Raw genomic sequence first — 23,318 nt, 5'->3', positions numbered from 1 at the left:
CTTAAATGGGACTTTAGACAGCAATCAATTTACTATTTTGTTTTTAGTTTGTTTTTTTGTTTGCTCCAGGGAACTCTGAAAACCTTTCTGTTAGAAAATTACTCTATTATCTTTGTCCTGAACGCAATTGCAAGTTAACTTGAAAGTTTTTATTTTGGTTTAAATAAAGAAATACCAATATCACTGGAAAGAGCACCTTAAACTTAACAACACTGCAAATGAAAGCACGTTAGACATGGAGCGCAGCTCTGAAACCAGTTTCAAAGTTTTGTTACTCGTTTCAACGAATTGGATACACTATACTGTACAAATGATTGTACGACTTTCGAAGTTTACCGAGCAATATGCTAATCTTCCAGTAAATTTGCTTAATGCCCTTTAAATTGCAAGGCTAGACAATTTCAAGGTGATCTTTCCACTGTTTCGGCGGTTATCTCGTTCGAAGCGCAGTGAAAAATTTAGAGACACTGCAATGTTGTTTATTTGAAAGTGGCGAAGCTTGTTATGATACATCTGCAGCCAATCAGAAAAAGGAGGGACAAAAATATCAAGTTTCTCCATTCAGCATGATTAATAATATGTTGGTAAATTCAAATGCAGATGCGAAAAGCTATTATGTCTAAGATTATGTAGCCGTTTGTTGCTTACACTGTACCAGTGTTGTAACAAAATTTGCGGGGCTACGTCCAGACCGTAAAAACGTTTTCGCTGGATTGGAAGGGCTGGAAATTATTTGCTGAGGAGATCAGTCTTTGTTCCAGGTATTGTGTTATTATTTTAGGAAGAAGGGTAGCTTTTACAAAAATATTTCAGTCTCTACATTGTCGATAGGAGCTTTCAAATATAATTTAAAAATTCTAGAAACTCGTTAAACGGCCCATTCAGTGTAAAAATTATTTTGTTTTTGTTCGCTTTCAGGTGAAAGCCGGAAAGTAATAAATATTTGGTCCCAATGGACGTTCTTTCTTGCTTGTGGGCATTCGTGGTAAGTAGTGGATTATTTTTAACACGATGATTAATTTCTACATCTTTAGTGCAGGTCTTCATTGTAAACACGTTCTCGATCGCTGTCGATGCTTTTGTTTTATTTTATTGAACAGGTATTTCTCTCTGGACTGGGTTCACTAACTGCTACCGCAAATTGCAGTTTCCCTAAAGGTATCGTGGTAATGAACAAATAATCTATTAGTAACAGTATTTAACATTATCGCACTTTTTTGACATTTTAACTTCGTTGTTTTATATCGACAAATAACAGCTCTTTTGTTTGCTTCGGTAATAATACTTCATTTTCGCTCCCGCGATTTAAAGAAAATTTATATAAGAACACACACCGGAAATGAAGGACAAAATCAAAAGTTTTGAATTTGGAGCGAGTGAATAGTGTACCTTTTTCGTAATCCGGTTGCCAATGCATTCGACTTGCATTGAGTACTTAAAAATTAGACTACTTAACAGTACTTGTAACAGGAGAGTAGCTATTATTTGTTAAAGTGTCTTTATCGCTCGTGTTTATTACTGCTCTAATCACTCTTAAAACAAAATATTTTATTTTGTCCGCGAGTAAATAAAACGGAGTGAACGTAGCCGAGAGAAGCGTTTAAACATGGAAAAGGTAGGGAAAAAAGAGCAAATTCAACTACAGATTATGCAAGCCCCGAACATCACACCACCTGCAAATTCTATTGTATTTTCATATCCTTGGCTTGTTTACCCTCTGTTTACTGATATCCTCATTGTTTTGGCACTCATGAAATAAACGCTAACTTGTACGCGGCGTTGAAGCATAATTTGTGGTAATTAAACCTTGTTACATGATAGAAAGGCTTTTCCTTGATAAAAACCGCCATATTTTGGAAGGAAGGGCTTGTGTGAAAATTATCCGTGTTTAGTTAATAGTCATGCAGAGTACTAGTGCCTTTTTTAATCGCCCTGCAGAGAATTGAGAAGTCCACATTATATATTCATGAGAAAACCAGTTTCGTGGTTTGATGAAATTAGCATAATAACAACACCACAAAATGCAATTTCTACACTGAAGAAGATTCTGCGCACGACAGAATTTGAAAAACATTTGTCAGGAAATTATAATCTTTTTATTGGAATGTACCAGTATCGCTCTATTGCCAAGTATTATGATATCTGTCATTTTTTGTCAGAAGTTATCTAGCTATTGCTTAAGTTATGCTGTTTACTTCCTGCAATGATGTTATTGCTAGAACCGGCTAACAATGCTAATTTTTAACAAGCATCTAAGGTGGAAAAGATGATACTGACCCAAAAAGATTTTCTTCACAAGAAATAAGACGGTGAACTAGCCTCAATTTGCCTGAGCATCGTAAAATTAAAAATCGATATGCCGAGTATTCTCGTTTTTAATTTCCCGTACATTCGCCAGTAATTATGTACGCGGACATTTACTGAACCATCTATAAAGAGGTGCGTGTCGAAAGTCATCTTACACAGCTTGTCGAATTTCAGAGTTTTGTACACAAATATTGTATTTCTGCTGTTAGCACTGGCTGTGTTTATTCCTTTACAAAATGTAGAATTTTATTGCCAGTATGACAAATGGGTAGAGAAAGGCCCTTTTTGAGACATATCTCATGGAATTGATCGGCTATATGAGAGGCCTTGCACTTCGACAAATTAATATCTATCTACACGTGGAATTGAGTGGCTATTCAGACTGCACAGACTTAAAATGTTTTTAATGCATTGTTCAATATCTGAAGCGCTATTAAACTTTGCTATATATATTTTTAAGAAATTTATGTTGAAAATTAAGTGCAGTAGATCAACGTTTATTGAATTTGATGTTACCATGACAACCAAATATTGATAGGCATATATTCCTCTTTAATGAGCAAAACGTAACTTTCCTTACAGCAGCTTTCTTGTTTACTGGTATTGTATTGGAGGATTTTGGGACCAATTTCGTTGCTTTTTCAAATTTTCTTGGAAATACAGAAATCGCGGAAGATTGCGGCCGTTTGGAAATACGACGAAATTTCAACGTCACGCGATATCATCACTCCCTGTCACAGAACATAAAATGAAGGAAATAACCTTGGATGTACTATTCAAGTTTCATTCTCATGCATAGTGGTAATTCTCTTAGCTAGAAGTTATAGAAGAGTTTGGATATGGTTTATTGATTGTTAGTTAATTTCTATGACATCTACGCAATCATTATAATGACTTCGATTAGTGAACGAGTTTTATTAACGCTAGAAGTTCAGATACTGTGTAGTTATCAAGTACTGCCCAATAAAATTTCCTGACATCATTACATCACTGACTAAAACATGTATTACTTTGTTTATAGATATATTTGGTGTCCAGATAGAGAGCTGGGAAAATGTTAGAAGCTCAAATTTTTATCTCGATGCTCCGTCAAGTACAACGGTTATTGAGTCACTTAATGTTCCTCTAAACTGGAACCTCGCCAACATTGGTAGGCGGCTTCGAACGTACTTCCTTGCGCCGGATACTGGGAGCTACATATTCTACCTCGCTTGCGACGACTTTTGTGAGCTAAAACTTAGTGCAGACGAGAAGCTGGAGAATTTGGTGACTCTAATAAATATAGAGTCATATACTGACTACATGGAATGGAACAGGTATCTACATTTGCACAAAGAATTAAAGGCCATCGATTTAAACGCCTTTTGAACGCTATTTAAACTCGTTGTGAACGCGTTTTAAACGTCTTTTGAACACGATTAAAAGACGTTTTGAACGCGTTTTGAGCGCGCTTTAAACGCGTTTCTAACGCGCTTTGAACGAGTTTTGGACGGGTTTTGAATACATTTTGAATGCATATTGACGAGTTTTAAAAAGCTTTCTAAACACGTTTTGAACAAGTTTTGAGTTCGTTTTAAACGCGTTTTGAATGCGTTTTAAAGGTGTTTGGAAAGTTTTGAACGCTCTTTAAACACGTTTGAAACACGTCTTAAAGGGTTTTAAATGGTTTTGAATGCATTTTAAACGCGTTTTGAACGCGATTGAAACGCATTTCGACCTAGTTTTGAACAAAACAACTATAACGGCCTATTCAAAGAGCAAGTTCTTATAAGCAGGGCGGACTTTTTAACCTTTAAACAACTTTTAAAGCTTAAGCAAGCAAAGGTGTACAGGAGACAATACCAACAGTCTAACCCCACTATACCGTGAGGAGATTTTTTAAGCTGAAGATCACGTGGAATGAGCACTGCTAGTAACAATCTTTTGGTAATTTTAAGATGCTCGTTGGTAGCCCAGCAGGATTTCGAACCTAGAACCTAGAACCTAGAACCTGCAGTCTCGGAACCCTACCAGCGTAGCTAAACAGGGAGGGGAGGGAAGGGAGGGGGCAGCAATTGATTGAAGCAAATACCAATAAACGACGTTTTATTTCTGTAAGGTCACTGAAGTGCATATTGGAAACAGCAGTTCAGTCTCAAATGAGAGGAACATCCTCCTTTGCTAGTGGTCGTCAAAAATTTAATCACTGAACTTTATTTATCATCTTGCTAATAGTTTTAATTTGAGATTATTTAGGAGAAAAAATATCTAAATATATAAAGTAAAAGCAAGGAATGCTTATCCTGATTTAGGCGTAGATTCCGGGTTTTGTTGAAGGAGAAGGAAGCCCTTGATGTAAGAAGTGTCTATATGTGGTAATGAATTATTCAGGAATAGATGAAATAACGTAATTAACCATTATTGTGCTAAAATTAAAATCAAAAAAATTATGATCAAAAGTACACTTCTAGGGATTGTGAAGTTTATTTGCAGTCAAATCAAACACTACCTTAACTTTTGCTAACAGGTCTTTCCAAACTTTCCTACGAACTTGTGTTCGATTTTGCTGCTTTGTTCGTTTTGTCTTCTCTGTAGTCCTTTTTTTTTCTGCCTTTCTTCTGGGAAACTATTACCTTTGAGCAAGTTAAAGATTTTTATCAAAGAGAAGCAATTAGTAGGAAAGCTATTTCCCCCTGTGTTTGGGCAAGTAAGAAAGCCTGGGCTATTGGAGTATAATTCTAACTCACTAGATTCCATTTCTACAGCTGATTTTAAGAAAGAAAAACACATCGCCAAAAGTAAAGTGATACACTGATTTGCGTAACTCCAACGACCGTATAAGTTTGGGCATAAAAGTTTAAGGGCAAACGTTGAGTTTGATATATCACTTGTTTCTAGTTTGAACTCCAAGGAAGTGAGGTTGTCCAAAGGCCATTCATACCTCCTGGAGGCGATTTTGGCTCAGGTTGGAGGAGCATATCACATTACAGTTGGCGTTAAGCTCCCGAATGGAAACGACATTCGACCTGTTAAAAATGAATTCCTGGTTAAGTACGCACCAGCTGGTAGGAGAAACAGCATTAATAAATAAATCTGTTTTATCGGCAGGTTCACGCACATAAGCAAACTGTTTGTTTCCCTAAAAATCTAGCTATTTTACGGTGCCAAGTCCGCAAAGTTTCATGATCAGTTGCAACAGAAGTAACGAGCCGAATCTTAGTGTGAATTATACTTAAAATGTTTGGTGAAGAAAATATCAAAGTCTTCCTGCATTCAAACTAGAATGTATAATATGTCCCGAGGTTAGGAATAAAATCTCTGAATGTTGAGTATATTAAATTTGAGTGATTCCTATCATCTTTTAAACAATAAAACGATACAGTCTACTTGAATTGGAAAATAACGGAGTCAAATGTTTTCATTCCATTCGTTTGTTTTGCTCCTTTGCTAACGTGCATAGTCACTCTTATATTTATTTAAAGCGTTCTCGCTTTTTGGATTTAGACTTTTCGTTTTTTTATTTTCTCTCTTTCCATAGGAGCGTTTGGCGAAGCTCCAATTGGGGAATGGGGATCATGGTCCCAATGCAGCAGGAGCTGTGGAGTGGGAACTCAGTCACGTAACCGCTCATATTGCCCCAACGCTCCGCCTGTATATTGGCAAAGAAATACCACTGATCTTGAAATGAGGGTCTGCCAGCCTATAAGACCCTGTTCAGGTATATCAGTATATTTTTTTTTTAATGTTAACTACCAAACGCCATGGCCAATCAATTTTAATGCTCAACAACAATATTATCGAAAAATTCCTCTACTCAAAAGTGTTCTAGTCGGCACTTCCTAACCCTTGGTTATTTCTAGTCATTGACATGTTTTTTCATATTTTACCATTCATCACATTCTTATCGATTTTAACTGTTTGTAATATATTTATGCTTAGTTTTGCATTTTTACTCGCAGTTGAAAATGACCACGGAGAGTTCGAAACGTCGTGACTTTTTAGCGTTAACTTTTGTTACAAAAGAAGAAGAAGAAGAAGAAGAAGAAGAAGAAGAAGAAGAAGAAGAAGAAGAAGAAGAAGTAGAAGAAGAATGATTTTCGCGTATCACCTGTTTGCCCAGTATTTGACTTGGATGTTGAGGAACAACGAGGATGTAACTTTGGACCTTGAATATCGTTTGCCTGTTTGCTTGCTTGTTGTTTGAATAAAGAACTGAAAAAATTTCCTGGCAGTATAGTACGGTTACATGACGGGGTTACCTGTGAAACGCGTTGCTGGCCAGTTCATGATCAGTCGTTCGCAAGTGAACTTTGTACCTTCTTTTAACCGAAAGGGTTTTAGCCGCGCGCACGCGCATAACCCACCCTAGCCATAGGTAGCCATACTTCTGTATTAGTAGGCACCGTCCTTAACATTGAGATAGGGACGTATTATGATATACTGGTATTGAGGAATAAAGCGATACCAATTTCGAATTAAAGAAAACTGAAGCAAAAGCTACCATGTCATCCTCTTTCAATTATCCAGAGAAGAAAGACAAGATAGACCAGACAGTCGAAAGAGCACGTGACAAAATTGGCGCGAAAAATTGAGCATTCACACAATGTGACTGGATGTCCTCCAGGAAACAGATCTTTCTGCATAGACATTTTTCTTTTATTCTGGTTACGCTGACTCATTTTATGTTTTTGTAATCGTTTTTCCTCATTTCCATTCCACTTATTTCATAAGTATTTTTATATTGTTTCGTTAATTTATCTCTCTTCAAGTTCATGTTCTCAGATGTTCCATATTCCTGGTCTTATCGACTGCCTCCGAACGATCGCTTTTGAACACGAAAAATTACATGGCGTGTTTCCACGCACGCAATGAAATCCCAAGTTGTTTAACTTTTAAAAGCATATCTTGTGGTTATTTGAGTAATAAATCTGACTGGAGAGGCTCTATCGATTATTCTGTTTTTGTAATTCATTTTCTTTCTTTTTTGATAATTGTCTCCAATTAGTTACATGTTTGTTCTTAGGTTATACAGAGGGGCCTAAGGCCAAGCTCTTTTCATCTTTTATGGGGTACCTGTGGGTGTACAAAGGAAAATATACAACGTAACGTAATCTTTCTTCCTTTCTCTTTTTTAATCATGGACATTTAAAATGTTGAAGGCAGTGAAAAACTATTGACTCTACTAAAAAGAGGACATTAAAATTAGTGAAGGGACCAAGTTTGACGGCCTTATCTTAAAAACCGGCAAAAATTCTGAAAATTCTATCGAAACGTTTGTATTTTGCACGTCTTTGTTTCAACGACTGCAAAATTCTCGAATTTGAAAAACTATTATCTTGGCTATTTTTAATATAAAAACTCTCAACTTTGGCCTTTTCAATAATTTTAAGGTCCTTTTTCCAGCGGCGACAACGCTTTTTGTTCCCTGTTCTATATCAAAAATTTAAATTGCCGGGATAAAGGGCTTAGTTGGGATTGATAAAAAAATAAATATCAAAAAGTGTCACAAATGTTAAAAAAAAAAAACTCCAGAAGTTTCTGGTATATAACCCTTGTTCAGTTTGGAGAAAACCGTTGAAATACGCCACCGAACACAAGCGCGCAAATGAACAGTACTCCCGGCGAACACATGCATTAAAAGTTACAATTCAAATAACGTAAACTAAAATTGATGTTAAGTCCATCGGGATAAAGTTCTTCTGAGAATAAAATGCACCTTCACAAAGAGAGAATGTATACATTTTAATAATAAAAGTTAATGATAAAAGCATTCGACGTTCGACTTCTGTCTTCATTTTCAATAAAAGGTGACAAAAAAAATGTCAAAGCTTTTTAAAAAGTGACAAGACTGTTTAAGCGGGCCATTTTAAAGGAATATATTTACTGTATTGCAAGAAAGTGCAAAGTGAAATTGTAAGAAAGCCAAGTTCGGTATGTACAAATAAAAAAATATTAAAAAGAAGACACCTTCAAACTCGGGGAAAAGTCGAGGTTGACAATTTTCGAACGTGATCAAGATTAATAATAACGACAGAAAAAAAAAAGAAAAAAAAAACAGAAAGGAAAATAAAATAGGCCATTTATATTCCTTTTTTTTTTCACTTTTGCCGGTTATCGCTCGTTTAAATCGTTTGAAACAATGCCTTATTAAAGGTTGTGTTACATTATGCTAATTATATTTCTTTCACAATGACCTCGAAAATGACCACAAAAGGAGGTCGAATCGCCCTTCGTTTTTATCGCTGATTTTTATCACAAAAATCTATGTTTTGAAATAAATTCCACTGATCCCTAGCGATTTCATTGCATATGGTTTTGGGACACCGCTTTCCCGCAAAGGAAGTTCAGGTGCGATGCCAATATCTAGTGAGGAATACTGACTTAACTGGGAACGGTAAGTTAAAAAAAAATAATAATAATAATCGTAGAAAAATGAATTGAATTGTCATTGCGCCCTAACGCCATCTACCACTACTTCGAACTAACAAAGCGTGTGCATTTATTTTCACTGATTGGTAGTTTTAAATCTGAGATACTTTGTTACGAAATGTACTGACTCCAATCAAATTCCCTCACCGATTCAATATTCTTGTGCAGAAAACTATCACTTCTTTTATAAAAGGATACGGATATTTTGGGAACAACAAACCAAAGATTAATACAGTGAATGAATTCAGAAACACTTTCCTGGCACTACTAATCATGTCACTCTGGTAATTCCAGTTTGAAAGTCAAACACTCAAGCTTATGACGGAACCGTGAATATCTCACTTATTCTAATTATTCCAGCAATTTAATACCGCGTGCGTTGCTTCAGAAGTCAGAAAAGTATGATTAGCCGGGTGAGTGTACTCCTGGCAATACAGTGTTTTGTAACTGAATGAGACTTCGTTGGCCAATCGATCGAGAGGCTTATACCATCTATTGACGATGCATAATTCACCTACACTCTTTTTTTTATAAGAACCTTTTTTGAAAGAACGTTGAGGCTGAGAATAACTAAAATTTAAGAACATACTGAGAACATTACCCAGGCTGAGTATCAGTTAAGAACATTTTTATTACGACCGAATCAAAAATTCGGTCTACATTGTGCAATTAACACACAACTAATAGGTGTCTTGGTCACGTCCGCATAGATTTATGAAATACTATAAAAGATAACTTAAAAATATCTTAAGGACTTTTCAGGCCCAAAAATAATAAGAACGTTCAGCCTCAGCCCCAAAATTAGGCGTTCTTACAAAAAAAAAAAAAAGGAGTGTTACTTACAACTCAGGCTGTCGAAACGATATCTCCCCTAATGCCTATTTATTTTACCGCCACTTAGAATATGACTCCCGAGAGCTCAAGCCGTTTTTAAAAGTGTTAGCTTCAGAATTATAGAAAACCCTGTAATCAAACCTTCTAGTCTGAAATGCATTGCAAAAAACCAAACAAATATTGTCCTTCATTTTAAGAAAGACTCAAAAGGTGGTATGGTCTTACCTTAAAAAAGTTCGTGTGTTGCAACTTATGCGGTTTTTGGTCTTGAAAACCTCAACAATCAATAAGGAGAAGTCGCCATGCTGTCTTTATAAATCCACACAAGCCTTCCCTAAAGGCTACTGTTTCGCGTTTATCGCAATTTACTGAATGACACATTTGTTACTTTCACTTCCACTAGTATAAACACTCGCCCCTAACATATTGTATTTGATGCGGTTTTCCCTTTCAAAGGCAGCCAAATTAAAGGACAATTTATTATCTTTGGCCCTAAACCTCTTAACAAGGCCCACGTAAAACACACACTTACCGGACAAGTCCCACCATCCCTCCCCTCCCCAACCGCGACCTCCCCCTCAATGTATCGGCTTGACTGAAGCCATCGGCTTGCTTTCTTATGACAACGTACGTAGACCACTATTTTGAATAATATTTCAGCACTCTCGTTAAATAGCTCTGGTCCTTTCAAAGAATGTGTGTTGATAAAAGCTTAAACCAAGCAGGGCCTATATCTGCCAGTGCCTTTCAATTTGTTCCTTCAAGCTTTCAAAGCCATTTAACGTTAATCCGGAGAAGTCGCTCTTGCAAAAAAAGTAAGGAAAATAAAATAGATGATTAATATAAAGAAAGAATAAAAACGACAAATTTAGTGTTTTGATTCTGTATCGATTAGATTCGAATATAACTAGTACTGCTATTTAAGGTATCGCCATCTGAAAATATTATTTCCAAAGATCCTGGTTTTGTTTTCTTTTAAGTTGTTAAAACATCTTAATAAATCTTTTGTAAAGCTTTCGTTTGCAAAAGAATACAAAACAAGTCCAGCCGAAATATTTCATTTGTGCGACGGTTTATTAATCCCATAAGATTTTTAGTCTAAATTTCACATTCCCTGTCATTGTTTGGCGTAACACCTTGGTTATTTCGTGTCTTGTGACATCAAACTAGGCAAAGACTTTCCATTTGATTTTATCTAAATTGGTTGAAGGGTTGCAGCTTCGAACGCTACTACAGTACGCGCGCCGCCGGGTCTCGAAGGATACCTGAAACAATGGCCCCTGAAATAAAATGGCTCGCTTTGAAGTGCTTCTGGTTTAAAAAAAATGCTTTTGCCTGTTTATGGACACGTACACTTTAAGAACTTATCAGATCTTGAAGCTACTTTCAAAAACACTTAAAGTAGTCTTTCTGAACTCCTTTCTTACCCACTGTAACCTTATGAAATAAGATCATGTGGAGTAAATAAAAAAAACAAAAATACAATACACAACAAAAGACGATCCTAAATCCTTGAAAACTGTCAATAGGCGACAAAGCTCCCGTTGGTTGCCAAATTGGAAGGTTTCGTGTGCCCAAATTAGTTTTGCACCTGCAGCTGGTGGCAGTTTCTAATTATAATTCCACATTGGACAAGCGTGCGTTGTGCACAACACAACACGCCATCTAACAGGAGAAACAATTGATAGCTACTTAAATGGGACTTTAGACAGTAATCAATTTACTATTTTGTTTTTAGTTTAAAAGGACAGTTTCCTTATGCCTCTGTATTGTAAATCCTTATTTGAAGAGGCGTCTATTTTTTTTCTGTTTTTTTTTTTTTTGCTCCAGGGAACTCTGAAAACCTTTTTGTTAGAAAATTACTTTATTATCTTTGTCCTGAACGCAATTCCAAGTTAAGACGAAATTTTTCATTTTCGTTTAAATAAAGAAATACCAATATCACTAGAAAGAGCACCTTAAACTTAACAACACTGCAAATGAAAGCACGTTAGATATGGAGCGCAGCGCTTAAACCAGTTTCAAAGTTTTGTTACTCGTTTCAAGGAATTGGATACACTATACTGTACAAATGATTGTCCGACTTTTGAAGTTTACCGAGCAATATGTTAATCTTCCAGTGAATTTGCTTAATGTCCTTTAAATTGCAAGGCTAGACAGCTTTAAGGTGATCTTTCCACTGTTTCGGCGATTATCTTGCTCGAAGTGCAGTGAAAATTTTAGAGACACAGCAATCTTGCTTATTTGATGGTGGCGAAGCTTGTTATGATACTTCTTCAGCCAATCAGGAAACGGAGGGACAAAAATATCAAGTGTCTCAATTCAGCATGATTTATAATATGTTGGTAAATTCAAATGCAGATGCGAAAAGCTATTATGTCTAAGATTATGTGGTCGTTTTTTGCTTATACTAGTGCTGTAACAAAAATGTGCGGGGCAGCGTGCAGACCGTAAAACCGTTTTCACTGAACTGGAAATGCTGGAAATTATTTGCTGAAGAGGTCAGTCTTTGTTCCAGATCTTGTGCTATTATTGAAGGAAATAGAGTAGCTTTTATAAAAATATTTCAGTCTTTACGTTGTCGATAGGAGCTTTCAAATATAATTTAAAAATTCTAGAAACTCGTTAAACGGCCCATTCAGTGTAAAAATTATTTTGTTTTAGTTCGCTTTCAGGTGAAAGCCGGAAAGTAATATTTTGGTCCCAATGGACGTTCTTTCTTGCTTGTGGGCATTCGTGGTAAGTAGTGGATTATTTTTAACACGATGATTAATTTCTACATCTTTAGAACAGGTCTTCATTGTAAACACGTTCTCGATCGCTGTCGATGCTTTTGTTTAATTTTATTGAACAGGTATTTCTCTCTGGACTGGGTTCACTAACTGCTACCACAAATTGCAGCTTCCCTAAAGGTATCGTGGTAATGAACAAATAATCTATTAGTAACAGTATTTAACATTATCGCACTTTTGTGACATTTTAACTTCGTTGTTTTATATCGACAAATAACAGCTCTTTTGTTTGCTTCGGTAATAATACTTCATTTTCGCTCCCGAGATTTAAAGAAAATTTATATAAGAACACACACGGTTTAAGCCAGAAATCGAGGACTAAATCAAAATTTTTGAATTTGGAACGAGTGAATAGTGTACCTTTTTCGTAATCCGGTTGCAAATGCGTGCACATTCGACTTGCATTGAGTACTTAAAAATTAGACTACTTAACAGTACTTGTAACAGGAGAGTAGCAATTATTTGGTTGAAGTGTCTTTATCGCTCGTGTTTATTACTGCTCTAATCACTCTTAAAACAAAATATTTTATTTTGTCCGCGAGTAAATTAAACGGAGTGAACGTAGCCAAGAGAAGCGTTTAAACATGGAAAAGGTAGGGAAAAAAGAGCAAATTCAACTACAGATTATGCAAACCCCGAACATCACACCACCTGCTAATTCTATTGTATTTTCATATCCTTGGCTTGTTTACCCTCTGTTTACTGATATCCTCATTGTTTTGGCACTCATGAAATAAACGCTAACTTGTACGCGGCGTTGAAGCATAATTTGTGGTAATTAAACCTTGTTACATGATAGAAAGGCTTTTCCTTGATAAAAACCGCCATATTTTGAAAGGAAGGGCTTGTGTGAAAATTATCCGTGTTTAGTTAATAGTCATGCAGAGTACAAGTGCTTTTTTCAATCGCCCTGCAGAGAATTGAGAAGTCCACATTATATATTCAAGAGAAAACCAGTTTCGTGGTTTGATGAAATTAGCATAACCACAACACCACAAAATGCAATTTCTACAATGAAGAAGATTCTGCGCACGACAGAATTTGAAAAACATTCGTCAAGAAATTATAATATTTTTATTAGAATGTGCCAGTATCGCTCTATTGCCAAGTGTTATGGTATCTGTCATTTTTTGTCAGAATTTATTTAGCTATTGCTTAAGTTATCTGACTTACTTGCTGCAATGATGTAATTGCTAGAACCGGCTAACAATGCTAATTTTTGACCAGCATCGAAGATGGAAAAAATGATACTGAGTCAAAAAGATATTCTTTACAAAAAGTAAGACAGTGAACTAGCCTGAATTTGCCTGAACATCGTAAAATTAAAATCGATATGCCGAATATTCCCGTTTTTAATTTCCCGTACATTCGCCTGTAATTATGTACGTGGACACTTACTGAACTATGTATAAAGAGGTGCGTGTCGAAAGTCATCTTACACAGCTTGCGGTTAAATATATACTCATATGTTTACAGAGCAACATGCAGTTTTAGAGACAGATCGTCGGAAAAAACAAAAACCCAAGTCAACGCTTTGTAACTCGAATATATACATCAGACAAATTTCAAGAAAACAATCTTTTGGCAGGCATCCCGAGTTTTTATTTCTTAAGATATGTTAAGTTTTCAATTAAAAAAAAAAACAAATAACTACGAATTTCAGAGTTTTCTACACAAATATTAAATTTCTGCTGTCAGTGCTGGTTGTGTTTATCCCTTTCCAAAATGTAGAATTTTATTGCCAGTATGACAAATGGGAAGAAAACCGCCATTTTAGAGACATATCTCATGCAACTGATCGGCTATATGAATGGCCTAGCACTTCGACAAATTAATATCTATCTAGACGTGGAATTGAGTGGCTATTCAGCCTGGACAGATTTAAAACGTTTCCAACGACTTGTTCAATATGTGAAGTGCTATCAAACTTAAACGATAAAAAGGAACAACGTTTCGCGGTCGTCATGACGCCATTATCAAGTTAGAAGTGATAGAAATAATTGAAGTCAATGTCAGAAATAGTTCACCAATTATTTCTATCACTTCTAACTTGATAATGGCGTCATGACGACCCCGAAACGTTGTTCCTTTTTATCGTTTATCTTTACTTGTCGATGTATAGCTATCAAACTTGCTATTTTTTTTTTCAGAAATGTATGTGTAAAAGTTAAGTGCAGTAGATCAACGGTCATTGAATTTGATGTTTCCATGAAAACCAAATATTGATAGGCATATATTCCTCTTTAATGAGCAAACTTAACTTTCCTTACAGCAGCTTTCTTGTTTTCTGGTATTGTATTGGAGGATTTTGGGATCAATTTTGTTGTTCTTTCAAATTTTCGTGGAATTACAGAAATGATGGATATAGTTCATCAAGAGAGGACTTGATCCTCTCTTGGTTCATTGATTGTAAGTTAATTTCTTTGACATCTACGCAATCATTATGATGACTTCGATTAGTGAACGAGTTTTGTTAACGCTAGAAGTTGAGATACTGTTTAGTTATCAAGTACCGCCCAATTAAATTTCCTGACATCATTATGTCACTGACTTAAACGTGTATTATTTTGTTTATAGATATATTTGGTGTCCAGATCGAGAGCTGGGATAATATTAGAAGCTCAAAGTTTTATCTCGATACTCCGTCGAGTAAAACGTTTATTGATAAACTTGATGTTCCTCCAAAATCGGACCTCGCCAACATTGGAAGGCGGCTTCGAACGTACTTCCTTGCGCCAGAGACTGGGAGCTACATATTCTACCTCGCTTGCGATGACGTTTGTGAGCTAAATCTTAGTGCAGACGAGAAGCTGGAGAATTTGGTGACTTTAATAAATATAAAGTCATATACTGCCTACATGGCATGGAACAGGTATCTACATTTGCACAAAGAATTAAAGGCCGTAGCATCGATTTAAACGTCTTTTGAACGCGTTTTAAGGACGGTACCTACTAATACCGAAGTATTTTTCTGCAGTTTATGACTATGCGGGAGAAGCAGATCTTAGCAAGACCTATTGGAATCCAAAACGAAAAATGGGTGTAGCCACGCATTTTTCAGAGTTAATTAAGCAATAATATCTCTAAGAAGCGCCAAAATATAAAGCAATGTATGGGATTTTTTTCCTAAATTGAAGCTTAATTATCTCTGAAAAATACATGGTTACCCATCAATTTTCTTTCGAGATATCAAAAGCACTTGCTAAGTTCTGCTTTCTCTGCGTAGTTTTAAACCGTGCAAAAATATTCCTGTATTAGCAGGGACCACCCATAGGAAACCCGAGTATCTTGAGATGCACAGAACGAATGCGCAGTAACAATAGTTGGCACCGTCCTTGTTTTGAGCTCGTTGCGAACGCGTTATAAACGTCTTTTGAACAGGATTAAAACACCTTTTCAACGCGTTTTAAGCGCGCTTTTAACTCGTTTCTAACGTGCTTTCAACGCATTTTGGACGGGTTTTGAAGGTATTTTGAATGCATATTGACGCGTTCTAAAACACTTTATAAATACGTTTTGAACAAGTTTTGAGGTCGTTTTAAATGTGTTTTGAATGTGTTGTAAAGGCGTTTGGAAGGTTTGATCGCGTTTGAAAAGCGTGTTAAAGGTTTTTAAATGGTTTTGAACGCATTTTAAACGCGTTTGAAACGCGATTGAAACGAATTTTGACCTAGTTTTGAACAAAACGACTATAACGGCCAATTCAAAGGGCAAGTCCTTATAGGCAGTGTGGAACTTAAAGCTTTTAAAGCTTTAGCAAGCAAAGGTGTACCGGAGACAATACCAACGGTCTAACTTCGCTATACCGTGAGAAGATTTTTCAAGCAAAAAGATCACATGGAATAAACACTGATAGTAAGAATCTGTCAGTAATTTTAAGATGCTCGTTGGTAGCCCAGCCGGATCTCGAACCTAGATACCAGCGGAACTAAACAGGGAGGGAAGGGGAGGACAGGGTGTGGAAATTGATTGAAGCAAAGGCAAGAAACGACGCTCAATTTCTGGGAGGTCACCGAAGTGAAAATTGGAAACAGCAGTTCAGTCTCTAACGAGAGGAACATCCTCCTTTGCTAGTGGTCGTCAAAAATCTAATCACTGAACTACTATTTATTATCTGTTAACAGTTTTAGCTTATTTAGGAGAAAAAATCTCTAAAAATGTAAATTGAAAGCAAAGAATGCTTACCTCTAATTTAGGCGTAGATTCGGTAATGAATTATCCCAGAAAAGATGAAATAACCATTATTGTGCTAAAATTAAAAACGAAAAAAAATATGATCAAAAGTACACTCCTGGGAATTGTGAAAATGATTGGCAGTCAAACCAAACAGTACCTAAACTTTTGCTGACAGGTCACATACTAAATTTCCCTCTCAGGAAAAGAGGTCAGGTTTGAAAGGTCTAGCTTGGGCGTTGACAGAGAATAAAAATCTTGAGATTTCGTTTTTTGCCAAACTCTCCCACGAGTTTGTGTTAATTTTGCTGATTTCTTCGTTTTGTCTTTTCTGTCTCCTTTTTTTTATTTTCTGCCTTCCTTCTGGGAAACTATTACCTTTGAGCAAAGTAAAAAATTTTATCAGAGAAAAGCAATTGGTAGGAAAGCCATTCAACCCTCTGTTTGGGCAAGCAAGAAAGCCTTAGCTATTGGAGTATAATTCTAACTCATCAGATTCCATTTTCTACAGCTGATTTTCAGAAAGAAAAACACATCGCCAAAAGTAAAGTGATACACTGATTTGCGTAACTCCAACGAGCGTATAAGTTTGGGCATAGACGTTTAAGGGCAGACGTTGAGTTTGATACTTCACTTGTTTCTAGTTTGAGCTCCAAGGAAGTGAGATTGTCCAAAGGCCATTCATACCTCCTGGAGGCGATTTTGGCTCAAGTTGGAGGAGCATATCACATTACAGTTGGCGTTAAGCTCCCGGAGGGAAACGACATTCGACCTGTTAACAATGAATTCCTGGTTAAGTACGCACCAGCTGGTAGGAGAAACAGCATTAATAAATAAATCTGTTTTATCGGCAGGTTCACGCACATAAGCAAACTGTTTGTTTCCCTAAAGATCTAGCTATTTTACGGTGCCAAGTCCGCAAAGTTTCATGATCAGTTGCAACAGAAGTAACGAGCCGAATCTTAGTGTGAATTATACTTAAAATGTTTGGTGAAGAAAATATCAAAGTCTTCCTGCATTCAAACTAGAATGTATAATACGTCCCGAGGTTAGGAATAAAATCTCTGAATGTTGAGTATATTAAATTTGAGTGATTCCTATCATCTTTTAAACAATAAAACGATACGGTCTACTTGAATTGGAAAATAACGGAGTCAAATGTTTTCATTCCATTCGTTTGTTTTGCTCCTTTGCTAACGTGCATAGTCACTCTTATATTTATTTAAAGCTTTCTCGCTTTTTGGATTTAGACTTTTCTTTTTTTTATTTTCTCTCTTTCCATAGGAGCGTTTGGCGAAGCTCCAATTGGGGAATGGGGATCATGGTCCCAATGCAGCAGGAGCTGTGGAGTGGGAACTCAGTCACGTAACCGCTCATATTGCCCCAACGCTCCGCCTGTATATTGGCAAAGAAATACCACTGATCTTGAAATGAGGGTCTGCCAGCCTATAAGACCCTGTTCAGGTATATCAGTATTTTTTTTTTAATGTTAACTACCAAACGCCATGGCCAATCAATTTTAATGCTCAACAACAATATTATCGAAAAATTCCTCTACTCAAAAGTGTTCTAGTCGGCACTTCCTAACCCTTGGTTATTTCTAGTCATTGACATGTTTTTTCATATTTTACCATTCATCACATTCTTATCGATTTTAACTGTTTGTAATATATTTATGCTTAGTTTTGCATTTTTACTCGCAGTTGAAAATGACCACGGAGAGTTCGAAACGTCGTGACTTTTTAGCGTTAACTTTTGTTACAAAAGAAGAAGAAGAAGAAGAAGAAGAAGAAGAAGAATGATTTTTGCGTATCACCTGTTTGCCCAGTATTTGACTTGGATGTTGAGGAACAACAAGGATGTAACTTTGGACCTTGAATATCGTTTGCCTGTTTGCTTGCTTGTTGTTTGAATGAAGAACTGAAAAAATTTCCTGGCAGTATAGTACGGTTACATGACGGGGTTACCTGTGAAACGCGTTGCTGGCCAGTTCATGATCAGTCGTTCGCAAGTGAACTTTGTACCTTCTTTTAACCGAAAGGGTTTTAGCCACGCGCACGCGCATAACCCACCCTAGCCATAGGTAGCCATACTTCTGTATTAGTAGGCACCGTCCTTAACATTGAGATAGGGACGTATTATGATATACTGGTATTGAGGAATAAAGCGATATCAATTTCGAATTAAAGAAAACTGAAGCTAAAGCTACCATGTAATCTTCTTTCAATTATCCAGAGAAGAAAGACAAGATAGACCAGACAGTCGAAAAAGCACGTGACAAAATTGGCGGGAAAAATTGAGCCTTCACACAATGTGACTGGATGTCCTCCAGGAAACAGATCTTTCTGCACAGACATTTTTCTTTTATTCTGGCTACGCTGACTCATTTTATATTTTTGTAATCGTTTTTCCTCATTTCCATTCCACTTATTTCATAGGTATTTTTATATTGTTTCGTTAATTTATCTCTATTCAAGTTCATGTTCTCGGATGTTCCATATTCCTGGTCTTATCGACTGCCTCCGAGCGATCGCTTTTGAACACAAAAAATTACGAGGCGTGTTTCAACGCACGCAATGAAATCGCAAGTTGTTTTACTTCTAAAGCATATCTATTGGTTATTTCAGTAAAAAATCTGACTGGACAAGCTCTATCGATTATTCTGTTTCTGTAATTCATTTTCTTTCTTTATTGACATTGTCTCCAATTAGTTACATGTTTGCTCTTAGGTTATACAGAGGGGCCTGATCCCAAGCTCTTTTCACCTTTCATGGGGTACCTGTGGGTGTACGAAGGAAAATATACAACGTAACGTAATCTTTCTTCCTTTCTCCTTTTTTAATCATGGACATTTAAAATGTTGAAGGTAGTGAAAAACTATTGACTCTACTGAAAAGAGGACATTAAAATTAGTGAAGGGACCAAGTTTGACGGCCTTATCTTAAAAACGGGCAAAAATTCTGAAAATTCTATCGAGACGTTTGTATTTTGCACGTCTTTGTTTCAACGACTGCAAAATTCTCGAATTTGCAAAACTATCATCTTGGCTATTTTAAATATAAAAACTCTCAACTTTGGCCTTTTCAATAATTTTAAGGTCCTTTTTCCAGCGGTGACAACGCTTTTTGTTCCCTGTTCGATATCAAAAATTTAAATCGCCGGGATAAAGTGCTTAGTTGGGATTGATAAAAAAATAAATATCAAAAAGTGTCAAAAATTAAAAAAAAAAAACCCAGAAGTTTCTGGTATATAACCCTTGTTCAGTTTGGAGAAAACCGCTGAAATACGCTACCGAACACAAGCGCGCAAATGAACAGTACTTTCGGCGAGCGTATGCATTAAAAGTTACAATTCAAATAACGTAAACTAAAATTGATGTTAAGTCCATCGGGATAAACTCAAGCAGTTTAAGGCCTGGGTTTGAAGGGTGTTCAGAAATTATGAATGATCCCCTATATCTTCGGTTTCTCTGCCTAGCACAGGATGAAATTTTCTCTGAATATTAAACTTGATGTTTTCTTTTGCCTTAACGTATAATTTTGATCACGTGCCACATCACGTGACCAAAAAATGAGAATTTCGTAAATCGGCGATATGGCGGCGAATTTTTTTTATAAAGATAACTAAATTAGTGTTTCCGAAGCAAATTTTAAATATTTAACTTTCTACGTTTGGAATGACTGTCCTTAAGTTTTTAAATTGGAGAAATTAACGATCAAAGGTTGAATTGTGGACTAAAAAATGACCTTTGCTCTGATAATTTTTTTCTGGAGAACAATGGACGATCATTCCAAACGTGAAGCGATTGAGATATTTAATCTGTATTAGAAACGCGTTTTTGTTTGATATTATCTCTTAAAACCGTCGCCTACCTGTCAAATCTTTGCTTTTTTTCACAAAAATGATCACGTGACATGTCACGTGATCTATAGCACTACTTATTATGCTTAGAAATTTTCAGAATGATAAGACCTTTTTATCTTCCAAATTTCAGTTCAGTGCCATTGAATTTGTTAAAGTTATCTAGAATAAACCATTTTTCCTCTTAAAAGCCCTTGACCCAGGCCTTAAACTGCTTGAGAAGTCCTTCAGAGAGTAAAATGCACCTTCACAAAGAGAGAATGTATGCATTTTAATAATAAAAGTTAATGATAAAAACATTCGACGTTTCGACTTCTGTCTTCATTTTCAATAAAAGGTGACAAAATTTTTAAAAAGACTGTTTAAGTGGGTCATTTTAAAGGAATTTTTTTATTGTATCACAAGAAAGTGAGAAGTGAAATTGTAAGAAATTAAGCCAAGTTCGGTATGTACAAATAAAAAAATATATATTAAAATGAAGACACCATGAAACTCCGGGAAAAGTCGAGGTTGACGATTTTCGAACGTGATCAAGATTAATAATAACGACAGAATAGAAGAATAAAAAAATAAAAAAGAGAAAGGAAAATAAAATAGGTCATTTATATTCCTTTTTTGACACTTTTGCCGGTTTGCCATTTATATTTACATGTTTTATCGCTCGTTTCATCGTTTGAAACAATGCCTTTTTAAAGGTTGTGTTACATTGTGCTAATTATATTTCTTTCCGCCACAATGACCTCGTAAAAGACCGCAAAAGGAAGTCGAATCGTCATTCGTTTTTATCGCTGATTTTTATCACAAAAATCTATGGTTTGAAATAAATGTCACTGATCCCTAGCAATTTCATTCCATATGGTCTTGGGACACTGCTTTCCCGCAAAGGAAATTCAGGTGCGTTGCCAATATCCAGTGAGGAATACTGACTTAACTGGGAACGGTAAGTTAAAAAAAATTAATCGAAGAAAAATAAATTGAATTGTCTTTGCGCCCTATCGCCGTCTACTACTACTTCGAATTAACAAAGCACTTGCATTGCACCTTCTGCACCTTTATTTGCACAATTGAATATCCTAGATATTTTTAAAATTAATTCCTTTTATATTGCAAAATTTATGTTTTCCTATCACCAACGTTTGCTGCCTTCGCCCTTTCTAAATTTATTACCGACTGGTGGTCAAATTCATAATTATGATACCAGAACCTCAGCTCATTTTCGTCCTCACACCTGCCGAACTAATATCAAGCAATTTACTATACTCTATAGAGGGCCAAAAATATGGAATGCTTTGCCATTATCAATTACGTCTTCCCCTAGTCTATCCACCTTCAAAAGAAAGCTTCTTGATTTCCTCAGTTAATTGCATGAAACGTCCGACTCTGTTATGTTTTTATAGTCTTACCACCACCGTATGTTAAAAAATCTCAACACAATGTCTTTACTGGTCTTAAAGTCCCAACATATGTCCGAGGAGACCTCTCAGTATAAGCCCGGGGGTTTCTTGAGGTCTCCTCGCCACTTCTTACTTCTTTTACTATTTTTATTTACTCTAAACTTATGTACTTGTAATCCTAGTCTATTATTCATTGTAACTTTCTATGTTTGTATGTCGTGGTGAATAAATAAATAAATAAATAAATAAAATAAAATAAATTTGTTTGGTCGACTGATTGGTAGAGTTAAATCTGAGATACTTCGTTAAGAAACGTACTAAATCCAATCATATTCCCTCACCGATTCAATATTCTTGTGCAGAAAACTATCACTTCTTTTATAAAAGGATACAAATATTTAAGGAACAACAAACCAAAGATTAGTACAGTGAATGAATCCAGAAACACTTTCCTGGCAATGCTAATCATGTCACTCTGGTAATTCCGGTTTGAAAATCAAATATTCAAGCTTATGACGGAACCGTGAATATCTCGCTTATTGTACTCCATTCCAGCAATTTAATCCCGCATGCGTTGCTACAGAAGTCAGAAAAGTATGATTAGGTGAGTGTATTCCTGAGAATGCTGTTTTTTGTAACAATGAGACTTCGTTGGCCTATCGATCAAGAGGCTTATTGACGATGCATAATTCACCTACACTTTTTTTTTCTATAAGAAACTTTTTTAATAAGAAGGTTGAGGCTGAGAATAACTAAAATTTAAGAACATACTAAGAACATTACCCAGGCTGAGAGTCAGTTAAGAACATTTTTATCACGACCAAAATGTTTTTAAAATGAGCATTATAAATACGGTTAAACTAATACATGTACATGTACATGTATTGTCCAATTAACACAACTAATAGGTGTCTTTGTCACGTCCGCATAGATTTATTGAAATATTATAACAGGTAACTTAAGAACATGTTAAGGACTTTTCAGGCTCAAATTGCCAACAATAACAAGAACGTTCAACCTCAGCCCCAAAATTAGACGTTCTTACAAAAAAAAAAGGAGTGTAACTCACAACTCATGCTGTCGAAACGGTATCTCCCCTTCATATTTTACCGCCACTTAGAATATGACTCACGAGAGCTCAAGCAGTTTTTAAAAGTGTTCGCTTATGAATCAGAAAACCCTGTAATCAGACCTTCGAATTCTAGTATGAAATGCATGGCAAAAAGCCAAACAAATATTGTCAAAAGAAAGACTCAAAAGGTGGTCCTCAACCTCGATTTATTGGTTGTGGTCTTGAGTTCTTGCCTTGTAACTTTATATGCGGTTTTTGGTCTTGAAAACCTCATCAATCAATAAGAAGTCGCCATGCTGTCTTTATAAATTCACACAAGCTTTTCCTGAAGGTTAGTAAGTAGCTCTGTTACTGTTTCGCGTTTATCGCATTTTACTGAATGACACATCTGTTACTTTCACTTCCACTAGTATAAACACTCGCTCCTTCCAAATTGTATTTGATGCGGTTTTCCCTTTCAAAGGCAGCCAAATTAAA

The 23,318-nt window shown here is 36.0% G+C and overlaps 1 protein-coding gene across 2 annotated transcripts; it reads left to right on the top strand.

Moving 5' to 3' along the window:
* Positions 1-695: 695 nt before the first annotated feature.
* LOC146461169 (uncharacterized) lies at positions 696-19,601 on the top strand. 2 transcript variants are annotated; one of them, XM_085087123.1, is made up of 7 exons: positions 696-761; positions 919-985; positions 1,101-1,158; positions 3,329-3,623; positions 17,159-17,325; positions 17,799-17,978; positions 18,218-19,601. In XM_085087123.1, exons 2-7 carry the CDS (start codon positions 953-955, stop codon positions 18,250-18,252), a joined length of 768 nt encoding a protein of 255 aa, XP_084943249.1. In that variant the 5' UTR covers positions 696-761; positions 919-952; the 3' UTR covers positions 18,253-19,601. The 2 variants fall into 2 exon arrangements, with proteins under 2 accessions (XP_084943249.1, XP_084943248.1); XM_085087122.1 differs by lacking the exons at positions 696-761; positions 919-985; positions 1,101-1,158; positions 3,329-3,623 and adding exons at positions 11,972-12,050; positions 12,225-12,288; positions 12,404-12,461; positions 14,919-15,213.
* Positions 19,602-23,318: the final 3,717 nt, after the last annotated feature.

This window comes from Pavona decussata, unplaced genomic scaffold (genome assembly GCF_977016875.1).
Source record: "Pavona decussata unplaced genomic scaffold, jaPavDecu1.1 SCAFFOLD_201, whole genome shotgun sequence".
Taxonomy (NCBI): domain Eukaryota; kingdom Metazoa; phylum Cnidaria; class Anthozoa; order Scleractinia; family Agariciidae; genus Pavona; species Pavona decussata.
Note: the sequence above shows the minus strand (reverse complement) of the source record. Positions and strands in the feature narration are given on the sequence as shown.

Bases quoted from the DNA above. Each gene is read 5' to 3' on its own strand.
- LOC146461169 (XM_085087123.1), top strand. From the start codon at position 953: ATGGACGTTCTTTCTTGCTTGTGGGCATTCGTG. The intron at 3,624-17,158 runs GTATCTACATTT...ACTTGTTTCTAG, and splicing joins GACTACATGGAATGGAACAG to TTTGAGCTCCAAGGAAGTGA. The intron at 17,979-18,217 runs GTATATCAGTAT...TTTTACTCGCAG, and splicing joins GCCTATAAGACCCTGTTCAG to TTGAAAATGACCACGGAGAG.